This window comes from Myotis nattereri (genome assembly GCF_964212035.1).
Source record: "Myotis nattereri genome assembly, chromosome: 18".
Lineage (NCBI taxonomy): Eukaryota > Metazoa > Chordata > Mammalia > Chiroptera > Vespertilionidae > Myotis > Myotis nattereri.
This window is the reverse complement of record NC_138093.1, coordinates 25,875,777-25,888,851: the sequence shown is the minus strand read 5'-3', so window position 1 is coordinate 25,888,851 and position 13,075 is coordinate 25,875,777. Positions and strand designations below refer to the sequence as shown.

General features: G+C 36.8%; 1 protein-coding gene across 1 annotated transcript in view; it reads right to left on the bottom strand.

The window, feature by feature from the left end:
• SWT1 (SWT1 RNA endoribonuclease homolog) overlaps positions 1-13,075 on the bottom strand; it is a 66,574-nt gene that overhangs the window by 4,267 nt on the left and 49,232 nt on the right. The window contains exons 17-18 of the mRNA XM_081112193.1: positions 10,465-10,531; positions 7,456-7,520 (exon numbers count right to left, since the gene is read on the bottom strand). Coding sequence (XP_080968319.1) covers positions 7,456-7,520; positions 10,465-10,531 — 132 coding nt within the window. The remainder of the gene's footprint in view (positions 1-7,455; positions 7,521-10,464; positions 10,532-13,075) is intronic.

The window sequence follows — 13,075 nt, the reverse complement described above, 5'->3', positions numbered from 1 at the left end:
TTATGTCTTCGATATTTTGTCTGGTTTCTTATCTGGCAATGTTATTTTGGGGTAAAGTGTAACATAAAATATGATTAAACAGAAATCTCTCAAAAAAATAAAAACTTGCAAATTAATATATCTCATAAGGGTCTAATATCCAGAACATGTATGTCACGTTGCCAGGTGCCAAGCTGGTTGACAGTCAACAAGCCAAACCAAAAGTAACAATCAAGACTTGATTCATTTACTGCGACTGCAAGTAAGGGGTCAAATGAAGGTGTCAGCTCCCTAATGCTCCGTTTTCCCCACAGAATGACGCCAGGCAAGGCTCAGACAATATGCAGTGCAGAAAGGGGGCAGTATCTCACTAATGAGGAGCCCGAACTAAGGTCCTGCCTCTTCATCGACCCAAATGGCTAAGGGTGTCTTAGTCCTTTCAGCCTGCCAAAACAAAATATCATAGACTGGGTGGGCTCTAAACCACAAATTTATTTCTCACAGTTGCAGAGGCTGGGAAGTCCAAGATCAAGGTGCCAGCATAGCTACATTTTGGTGAGGGCCCTCTTTTATAAGAACACTAGTGGCCCAATGCACAAAAATTTGTGCACTCGTGGGGGCAGGGGGGGAGTGTCCCTCAGCCCGGCCTGTGCCCTCTTGCAGTCTGGGACCCCTCGGGGGATGTCCACCTGCTGGCCTAGGCCCACTCCCTGGGCAGCCCGGAGCCCTCGGGGGATGTCCACTTGCCAGCGGGGAGCAGGCCTAAGCTGCAGTCAGACATCCTTAGCGCTGCTGAGGAGGCTGGAGAGGCTCCTGCCACCACCACTGAGCTGGCAGCTGGCAGCCTGGCTTGTAGCTGAGCAGAGCTCCCCATGTGGGAGCACACTGACCACCAGGGGGCAGCTCCTGCATTGAGCATCTGCCCCTTGGTGGTCAGCATGTGTCATAGTGACCAGTCATTCCCAGTTGTTTTGCTGTTAGGGTCAATTTGCATATTGCCCTTTTATTATGTAGGTTAGAGGCCTGGTGCACGGGTGGGGGCCAGCTGGTTTGCCCTGAAGGGTGTCCCGGATCAGGGTGGGGGTCCCACTGGGGTGCCTGGCCAGCCTGGGTGAGGGGCTGATGGCTGTTTGCAGGCTGGCCAAGCCCCCCAGTGGGGACCCTCACCCCCATGGGGGTGTGGCCAGTTTGGGTGAGGGGCTGAGGACCATTTTCAGGCTGCCCACACCCCTTCAGGGTGAGGGGGGGTCCTACTAGGGTGCCTGGCCAGCCTGGGTGAGGGGCTGATGGCCATTTTCAGGCTAGTCACGCCCCTCAGCAACCCAAGCTCCCAGCCTCTCCTTTTTTTCTGGGATTTATTTATCTTCTATAATTGAAACTTTGTAGCCTTGAGCAGAGCCCAGAGCAGGCCAAGGCAGGCGGGAAGCTTGGCTTCCTCCATCGCTGGGGGCAACTGAAGCCTCCTGCTCACTCCAGCTCTGTGGCTGCCGCCATCTTAGTTGGGTTAATTTGCATAGTGGCTCCTGATTGGCTGGTGGGCATGGCTTGAGTGTAGCGGAGGGACGGTTAATTTGCATGTTTCTCATTTATTATATAGGATTATTCCCACTTTGAGGCTCCACCGTCATAACCTAATCACTTCCCAAAGTATGACCATTAACTTGGGCAACAGGATTTTAACATATAAATTTTGGGGGGACATAAATATTCAGAGCACAGCAAAGGAGAAGAGCTAGGAGCAGAAAAGCATTGAGTCAGAGTGGAGAAAAATACTATGGCCAAGGCCTCCAAAAAGGTCTCAGCAGAGGTGCCTCAGCCAAAGCCCCCTCAACCGAGGCCTCCAAATGAACTTGCCTGGACTTGGAATGCAAGTACACAAGTGAGCATGCCCAGGAGCAGGGGGCCTGAGCATTGCCTGTAGCCCCCTCGAGAAGGCTGCAGTTCACTGGCTGTCTACGGAATCTGGTATGGAGAAGGTAGCTTTTCCCAGTGGAGCCCGCCAGATAAAAGCCATATAAATGTCAATGGTCAGGTCTAAAAGTTCACACATTAAGATTTCGGCCTGGAGCCAGATTCCTCGTAAAGAATTCTTACAACTCAACAACAGAAAGAAAACCAACCCAATTAACAATGGGCAAAGGGCTTGAATAGATATTTCTCCAAAGACAAACAAATGGCCAACAAACTTATGAAAAGATGTTCAACATCATTAGTTCACAATGAGATAAAGTTCCAAATTCTGGAACCAAAAAATGGAAAATAAATGTTGGTGAGCATGCAGAGAAATTAGAACCCCTGTACATTGCTGGTGGGAAGGTAAAATAGTGCAGCTGCTTTGAAAACAGGAAGTTCCTCAAAAGTTAAACACAGAATTACCATCTGACCTAGGACTTCTACTCGTAGGTATACACCCTTCTCAAATTATAAAGAACTGAAAGAATTAAACAAAGGCAACACTATTCACACTAGTTTCAAAGTGGAAACAACCCAAATGTCCAACAACAGATAAATGGATCAACAAAATGTGATTATACATACAATGGAATATTATTCACCCTTTAAAAGGAATGAAGAGCTGATATATCTACAATGAGATGCATCTTGGAAACACTATGCTAAGTGAACAAAACCAGACACAAAGGGTCATATGTTGTATGATTCAACTGACAAGAAACACCCAGAATGAATAACTCCATAGAGAAAGAAAGCAGCTTAGTGGTTTGCCAGGGTTTGGGGCCAGGAGGGGAGAACAGAGAATAACTACTTAATGGATATGGAATTTCCTACTGGGGTGATGGAAATGTCTTGGAACTAGACAGAGGTGACAGCTGTACAACTGAATGAATGCTCTCAATGACACTGAATTGCACACTTTACAATGGTTGTTAATTTTGTTATCTGAGTATTACCTCAATTTAAAAAAAGAAAAAAAGTATATACTTTTGTATTATCTTCTTTCACAAATAATATAGTCAAATGTACTACAAAGTATTATTGCATCTATAGACACAAAAATAATGTAATTCTTTTCTAATTAAGAGAGAAATATCAAAGGTCTAAATTTGAATTCTAGATTATTTTTTTCTAAGGCTTTTTCTGTCTGAGGTTTCTTGGACAGAACAGGTCATTAATTTAACACAGGGGTTCTCAAACTTGACCATGCCCTGGACGGACTGTCACACTGGTTGGGCGCCACCCCCAGAGTTTCTGATCCAAGAGGTCTGGGGTGGAGCCTTAGAGTTGGCATTTCTTGCAAGTTCCAAGGTGATGCTGACACTCAGGTCCTGGACCCACAGTTAAGACAACTACAGCTCGAATGTAAACTTGAAGACACTACCAGGGACCTGGTTCCTGGAGCAGGAAAGCAGTCATTCCTGAAAGCACTTGACAGCAAAAGAAAGCTTCTGACATACAGCCATCTTAGGTAGTAAATTGTTTGGACATGCCAGGTGCTTTACGAGGCTAATGTCACAAACTAGCTTGCATTTTATCTAGAAAAAAATGACCTTAGGGACTTGTCTCACAAACATGCCAGGACAGTCTGTCAAGAACTTACAGGGCAAACCAAGTGACTTAAACCTACTCCTAACTTATTTCTCATACATATAAGACACTACACAAGATATATGCTTGGTAATCCGTTTTATAATCTCATTAATTTACCATCCTGGATAGATACACACACACACACACACACACACACACACACACACACACACACACACATATATATGTAAATAAATAATATCAGAGAGGACGGGAGAGGGAAAGATAGAAACATCAATGATGAGAGAGAATCATTGATCGGCTGCCTCCTGCACGCCTCCTACTGGGGATTGAGCCCGCAATCTGGGCATCTGTCCTGACTGGGAATCGAGACATGATCTCCTGGTTCATAGGTTGGTGCTCAAATACTGAGCCACATCAGCCAGGCCATCCTGGATTTTCTGAGCAAACTCCTCTTCTGCTCAGGGTAAACAGCACACAGACAGACAGCAAGAGCAAAAGCTAAGCAAAGAGTCTACAAACTACAGAAGACAGAAAAGTTCACTGTTGATAGGCAGTGAACACGGAGGTTTTCCAGGATCATGGAATTCAGCTTTGGATCAAAGCTACTGTTAATCTGAAAGCTCAATTCCTTGTTTATCAGAACCCAAAAAAAGTTTTATGCTCTTCAACTACTTAATTACATCCCTATTGTAGTAAATACGATGTTGGGCATGCCAACAGTCTACTTCCTCACAACTAACACTTTATATTAAAAAACAAAGAACAGGAAATTCAGACATTTTAAGTAATTGCTCTTCTTAACATTCTAAAAGGTGGCCAGCTATATACGCAAGCTAAGTCACTCATCTATTTTCATCTCTGAGCCACAGGAAAACTTTGCCATCTACTATCTATTGCATTTGGCCCCATGTCTAATATGAACCACTGTCTCCTTTGGCAGCTTATTTGAAAACTGAGCTGTGGACTACACCAGAGGCGTATATGGGAGATAGACAGGGCAAATAATTTCAAAACAACAGCAGAGTAACAAATCTAAAGCTAGTAATCAAAAGCCTGCCAAAGAGCAATTGCCATCTTTCAATGCATTCAAGATATTAGGTATATTTGATTTCAAAATCATCTTTTTGGGCATAAGAAGGAGCTTATTAATATCATAGTTCAAATCCTTGGAATTGTAAGTGGAAAGAAAACAAATTAGAACTTTGACCATTTAATTTTGATCTCTGTACCCTCCCTACTGCCTACCACCCTCTCCAAAAAAAAAAAAAACAACCTTCCAACTATTCTAACAGTATGGGGAAGTTAAACTAATTTTAGAGATCTGATGGAACCATTCTGCAAGGGGCTCTGCGCTCCAAGTTATCTACAGTGGGGTTTCTACACCTTCAAAAATATGGCTAAGGTTCATAGACGTTATAGTCTAACACAAATCTCATGTACACATTTACATGTAAATTGGTTGTAAAGATCTATAAATAAGAGTATAACTGATTGATAGTCTGAAGATTACAGTAAAAAAAACACATTCTCTCCCCAGTTACAACATCATGCATGCCCACTGCCTTCAGATTTTCTGGGAAAATTTATTTGAATCTAATGAGTGAACTTCATAGCTGTACTGCGTAATGACATTTGTCCTAGCCATCTTGACCATCAAATTTATCAATTAAGAGTTTTAACAGAAGCACCTTGATAGTTAACTTAGTCCCTGAGCCTGCACATAAAATTTTGTAACCACATTATAAATAGCAAAAAAAAAAAAAGTGACTTAGTGTTGCAGTGGCATATTACATAGCAATGAAAATAAAAAATGCAGTCAGTTCAGCTCCAACACTTATTCCAAATGCACATATTTGTTCCAACACCACTTATATAGTAAAGAGCAATTTGAGCACATAACTGTCCTATGCACAATTTCAGTAGTGAGAGACGCTAGATGAACATAGAAAACTGTACCCAGCTGACCCAAGCTGCTTAGAAACAGACAAAACACACTCATGTACACACCTCAAACAGCTACTTCAGCTTCCTGTGTGTTATGGGCTACATCCAATCACACTTAGTGCTATGACTTTACATTCAATTCTAGATAACCCTTCCTCCAGCACATCACACTAACCGATGAACTGCGGCATTCCAACAACCACTTCTATAAGCAATCTGAGCTCTTTTACAAGGTAAAGTATTAAATCTATTCTAGCATTTATATATTTTCTAACCACTAACGTGTAAATCTGGGATACCATTTTGATTTTTCAATGTGTCCCTTACATCTTTGAGTGATATGCTCCAGCCCCATTTTTTTCTTATGCACTCTGAGGTTTCTACTGCATGATTTTGCGTAGAGCATGGGTGATATTAGGAATGCACCTGTCATGTAATAATAGAACTAATTGTGCTCCATGCATCAACATGGTGAATCTCAATGTTGACTTTCAAAGAGTAAGGGTGACAGTGAAAGATTTAGGTTAAATGTGTTTTTGCTCCTCAGGATTTGTTTGTCTGGGCCCAGGGATGGAGAAGTCAAACCTATACCCTGTGTATACAAGAATCAGATTTATACTAGTCCTTTTTTGTTACATATGAATGCTAGAAACCAAATTATTTGTTTAAAGAATATATAGTGTGTGATACTGCTAAATTAATCCCTTTTGAAAAAAACTAGAAACACTTAAAATATTTTTTTAAAATATATTTTTATTGATTTCAGAGAGGATGAGAGACGGAGAGAGAAAGAGAAACATCAATGATTAGAGAGAATCACTGATTGGCTGCCTCCTGCATGCCCCACACTGGGGATCAAGCCTGCAACCCAGGCATGTGCCCTGACAGGAATCGAACCATGACCTCCTGGTTCATAGGTCGACACTCAACCACTGAGCAACACTGGCCAGGCCCCATATTTTTAATAATAAATAATACGTAGTAAAACCCATAAAGATAAGGTTGAGAATTAGAAACACAAAATCACTGAGAGGATGGAAGGGAGGATACAAATAGGACTGGGCAAAGGTCTATTTTGTCAACTGAGTATTCTTTATACCTGTTGTTCTTCAAAACATGGTCTGGGGAATGCCAGCCTCTTTCAAAGGGTCTGAGATGTCAAAGACGCCAAAGCTATTTTCTTGACAAGACTGAGACATGATTTGCCTTTTGCAATCTTACTCTTGCAAGAGTACACAGAAGTTTCCCAGTGATACATAACGTGATTATGGAAACAGAATAAATGCAACAGCTATGAGAACCCAGCTTTCTTCTATTAAACCAGACATAAAGAGATTTGCAAAAATGTACAATGCCACTCTCGTCAGTAACACTTTTGGTTTGGGAAAAATTCTTTTCATAATTCTATGTTATTGATCTTAACATGTAATTAATTAACTACTGTTATTTTTAAATAAGTATTTTAAATTTATCAATTCTAATTTCTAATACAGTAAATACAGATAGATATGACCCACAAAAACAAAAGCTCTTTGAGGGTCTTAAATAACTTATTTTTTTATTTTTTTATTTATTGATTTTAGAGAGAGAAGGTGGGGGAAGGAATAGAAGAATGGGGCAGGAGGGAGGTAGGAAGGAAAGGAGGAGGGAGAGGAAAGGTTTAAGGAGACAGAGACAGACAGACATCAATTTGTTCCACTTATCTATTAATTCATTGGTTGATTCTTATATGTACCCTGACCTGGGATCAAACCCACAACCTTGGTGCACAGTGGGACAACACTCTAATCACGTGAGCTACCCAGTCAGGACTTCCAATAACTTTAAAATATAAAGGAGTCTTGAAGCCAAAAGTTTGACAATTATTTTAAACCCATACACACACACACACACACAGCCTTTTTGTATGTATGAAATATTTTTATACTAATAAAGGTAAAAACTCATAGTGTATTGAACCATAAAAAACAAAACAAAAAAACCTCTTCACCACCAGTATACCTATGTATAGATATGACTTACCGATACTCAGTATGTGAAACACAATCATAAAGTTCCTGGGCAGTGAATTTGACACTTTTATTTACCTGAAAAGAACCAAGATATAGTTACTAAAAATGCATATTAATATTAAACAAGTAGTAAGAACACAGAGTGGCCCACATTCTGAGAAAACAGAATGTCAAGTTTCTAGTTCTTGCGTAGGAAGGACAGAAGACTGAGAATCAGAAGCTCAATGACCATAATGCTAACACTGAACTATATGTAAAAATATCAGTCCTATTGTTTCAACCTAATCTGTTCATAGGACTGGTAGTGAGATGGCCTTGAGGTTAATAAAAAAATCTCAACAAACAATTGCTTTGTAGATCAAATGGAAAAAAATGTACTCCATGAAACCAATTCATGCTTCAGTTAGCCTGACCTCTTAACATATTTGTGATTTTCAATATTTATTTTCTAGGAAAAATAAATAACTTATAAAAAAATAAAATTTAAAATACTAAAAACTTAAAGGGCTGAAGTGGATTTGGGGTAGACTATATAAGCAGAAACAGCCACATCTTGTTTATATCCTAAACATTAGAAATAATTCAAGCTGAGAGAAAAAGTCAAGTATTCAACTCTAACAACATTTGAATACTATGCTGACACTTTCAAAAATTATTACTGAATAACGTTCACTTTCATTTAAATATGAAGGTTATAAACTATATGGAAACATCTATCTGTTTAGGAAAAAGTGTGATTTACAGACATTTTCTAAAGAAATGCGTTTTTCAGACTATGGAGGTCTAAATAGGTAAACTAATGTGTTTAAGTTCATAAGTACGTATTATAATCCAGACATAACATACAATACTAAAAGTCCTTTATCATACACAAGCTAGTGGTGTCACCTGTAGTACGCACAAAAGCAATTCTGTATTTCTTGAGGTTTCGCTACTGATTTAGATTATATTTTATTTATGTGTAGGGAAGAATCTAGAGATTTGTAGAGGAAAACTCCCTTTACCAGATAACTCAACAAACAGCACAGTACCTAAATTTTAAGAACTTCTGAATTAGTGAAAGGGAAACTTAAATGAGACTATCTCCTATTCAATTTATTTATATTAGCTGGTATGCATTCATTAACACTACTTAAAAGACTCATATCATGAGTGTCTTCTATAGATTTAAGGGTATTGCTTATTTGTAAAAGTTCCATCAGCTTCTTCAGTATTTTCATAAAAAATTCACATTTGTGTAGAAAATGTTTCATTCACTCAAAGTTAAAAATACATAGTTTTAAAATATAACACTTTAAATGTATATAATCTCAAAATTTTACTTAAAATTTGTCATTTAATTATATATATTTAATATATTTATAATAAATGTATTAAATTGGTATATAATTTATCATAATTAACGTCTTAGATACTTTACAATTTTTAAAAGTATCTTCTAAAAATGTCCTAAAATATGTACTTAAACTATCAACCAGTCCAATTTCTCCTTCTTTACATGTTCTTCTCTGGTCTCAGGGCCTTCACTATTTTCACTATTACTCCAACATACCATGACCTATAATATATCCAAACTTAGGCAAGCAAATGTCAACAATATTGCAGGTGTCTGATCAGAGAATGAAGGGAATCACGTATTGTCCATCAATTATTGAGAAAAATCAGCTGAGATTTTTGAACCTTGTATAATATGAATAAAAAATAGTTCCTTAAGCCTTCAGTGTATTTTTAGAAAAATGAGTATCTAGATGACGCTTTAGTTTTAAGAGTTATCATCCACAGACATTTGGACACTTCTTATCCCAGAATACAGCTAGGGTACAAGGGTTCCAGGTCATAGGTGACTTACAAAAAGAAGACAGATAATTTACTGCTAAAAAGGAAAACTTAAATACAAATTCATCACCTATATCACAGATTCTAGCCAGAAATATCTTGTTTCATCATAGTCATTAATTTTGATTCAAGACATTTTTGATCATTCACATTGGGACATTTTAAATTACACTGTTAAATATCATTTTTATGCTCAAGTGTACAATTTTAATTCCCAGGGAACAAATAGTTAAAAGATGCCTTTGTCAGTGAACCTTATTAGAATTATGACATATTGTGGAATTGGTGTTATTAAATTCTTGTACTATTTACAATGAATGCCAAATATTGACATGGCTATATTATTAATTTAAAAAAATTCAAGAACAAAGGGCAAAGATTAAGTATAAAAGCCAAACATCTTAAAACTTTAGATGGTCCTATCACTGTTTATGAGACAAATGTCTCCAATGCAGTAATTGATATAGGAAAGGAAGTTCTGCTAAAAGAAATTATTTTAAAAATCTGGAAATCAATTCCACATATTCTTATAACTAATGTTAGGTATTTTCTCCCAATACCTCAGCAACAGAAAGCACTAAGTATGTCCCATATTTTTCCAGGGTGTGATTTTAAAATTATCATATTATTTCCACAAATATACTTTCATAGTTAGAATTAATAACTCAATTTGAAATTCTGAAATTATCATGAAATAATATGAATCATGTCAAATGAAGAAATCATCCTAATCACATAGTATGGTTATGCAGTATTAGGCTGACTGTTTAAAAAATTAAAGACACATGCACTTGGAAAGCAAACATATACGGGAACATGTGCAAAGAGCGTTAGACTAACAGAAACTGAAGATCAACAGAATTCTCCCCCTGGATCAGCAAGGATGGGTGAGAGGGCCGGCTGGCCCCCACTGGCCCTGACAGTCGGCCAGGCCAAGGGACCCCACCTGTGCACGAATTCATGCACTGGGCCTCTAGTATTATTATAGGGTTCTACTGTATGTTTTTACTTAAAGAATAAAAAAACAAACTATGTCACCAGAAACCTTCTGTGGCACTCAACAATTTAAAGTAAATATCAATTAAATAGCATACCATTACATTTTAGAACTCTATCACGTTAATTTATATTAAAATTTGTTTATGGTGGAAATGTGATAAACATTTTAAAGTATTATTCATACCTCATGTTTGATTAGGAAGTTATAGAGGGTCTCAATATCTTGATAATTACTGTTGGGGGCCAAAATCCTAAAAAATAAAATATAATAAAAACAGAGGAAGGGGAATGAATGGTTAAAAAAAAAATACAATACCTGAACTTTTCCTCAAAACATATCCATGCTACAAGAGATAACTTGTTGTATAATAATCTTATTAGAATGTTTACAACCTTTTCTAGTTTTTATCAGTTAAAAATTACAAAACCATGAGCTTAATTCAACAGAGGACTTATTAAAATATTTTTGCTTATTTGCATTGGTATTTGTATCATCAATTAATCAATAACCAGAAGTATTTTGTGAAATAATAGTTCACAGGTATAGATTTCTCAAAAGGTACATAGAAATGTGAAGTGCATTTGTACTCCCTATCATTTAAAGCTGCAGATAAAGCTTAAAGATCTCCCAGAGAAATTTTCAACCTATCCAACAGACAACTAATTAAACTGCCAGACACATATACTAATAAAATATTTTGTGTTTTTATTTTTATTAATCCTCACCTGAAGATATTTTTCTATAGATTTTTAAAGAGAGTGGAAGGGAGGAGGAGAGAGAGAAACAGCAATGTTTGAGAAAGACACATCGATTGGTTGCCACCTGCATGCACCTCGACTGCCCTTGACCAGAATTGAACCCTTCAGTTCATGGGCCGCCACCCTATCCACTAAGCCAAACTGGTTGGGCAGATTTTGTGACTAAATTCAAATAAAACTGTTTGAACTATCAGCATAGCATTATATGAAAATGCATTAGTAATCAGACCAATGCTAATACTGAATCATAAAACTAACAAAAAATTATAAATATATAAATAACATAAAAACACAAAATAAATGGAAACAAGGAAAAAATAAAGACAGAATAACTTATTTCTCCTTCTACCGGTAAAGTATTAATTCTCATTTTCTTATACTATGTATTTTTTAATTCTTTCAATATTAATTTTTTTTCTTAAAAAAAAAAAAAAAAAAAAGAGGAAAGCAGCCCTTTCATTATGGTATAGTGGTTAGTAGCATGCCTGCCTGGGTCTTTTGAGCTGTGTGAACTTGAGTGAGTTCTGTGTGAGCTATTTTCCTTATCTGTTAAAAGATATGGATAACATTCCATACTTCATAGGGTTATTGTGAGAATTAAATGAACTACTATAGGGAAAGCCTTTATAACAGTGTCTGGTATTCAGCAAACACTATATATCAATTATAACAGTAATAACAACTATTATCATCATCTAATAGTTTCAAGCTACAGAATAAGTGCATAAAGATCTAACTAATGAGAAATCAAGCCATTGCCTCAACTAATTCTTAAATTCTGAGTGCCTTAATTACAACATCTCTTTGAGATCTGGCTCCCAGCATACGTGGTCAGTTTGGCTTAAATAAAGTATAAAAAGTCAAAAAGAAAAAATATTGTCTCTAGGTCCTTTTACCCTTGCCAATGCTTGATACTGTCAGAGTTATTGTTGATATTGTTGGAGTTAATTGACCTAATAACCTTATTATATCTTTAATCTACTTGGCCTTTTTTTAGACTGTGGAAGAGCTTTCATAAATTTTTCAGGACACAGTTGAGTTTTTAAAGAGGCTATACTCCCTTGGAGGAGAAATATACAGAATATCTCTAAGAATATACAAAAATCTAAATAAGAATACCATTTCATAGAAACTTTTTCTCTCAAGTAATTTTAAAATACAAATAATCTCCTAATTGAAAAAAAAAAAGACAGAGGATAATTATAATACATTGGGAGGGTCCATAAATACTTTGCTTTAAAAAAATGAAAACAAAGCTATTTAATAAGTTAAACCAATCTTTTAGAAAGATGATAGAAATAGTGTGTTTTAACCATGTAACTAGTGTAAACAGACTATCAGCAAAGTAGAATAATTTACACTTAGTCATTTTTGTAGCTTTGGAAATATCTAAAAACAGGGTAAGAAAATGAGATGAAATGAGATGTTTTTATTAGAAGCCTTATAAATTCCAAGCTGATAAGCACAATAGAAAGTACTAGTGAATAAAATTAACATTTTTCTGTCCTGAAATGCTTTACAAAAAACCAGTTTTGGGAAAATCAGTGATTTATCTATCACAACAAGTCATATCCAAAGTAAGAAATAAAAGAATTACATCATCCTAGTTTTCCAATTAGCAAATAATTGGAGAAATTTTAAGCTCCCAATCTGGCTTTATATTTTAAACAGTTTAACTGAGGTACAGCTTACATACCATAATATTCACTAATTTTAATACATTTACCAAACTGTACAGCAATCACCACAATCCAATTTTTGAACATTTTCTTCACCCACAAAAGGTCCCTCTTGCCTATCTATAGTCATTCTCTTTTCTCACCTTCAACCCCAGCTATAGGCAACCACTAATCTATTTTCTGTCTCTACAGAGTTGCATTTTTGGACTACACTGCTTTCTTCGTCTATAACAGTGGTTCCCAACCTTCTTAATGCTGCAACCCTTTAATACAGTTCCTCATGTTGTGGTGACCCCCAACCATAAAATTATTATTTATTTTTTTTAAATATATTTTATTGATTTTTTACAGAGAGGA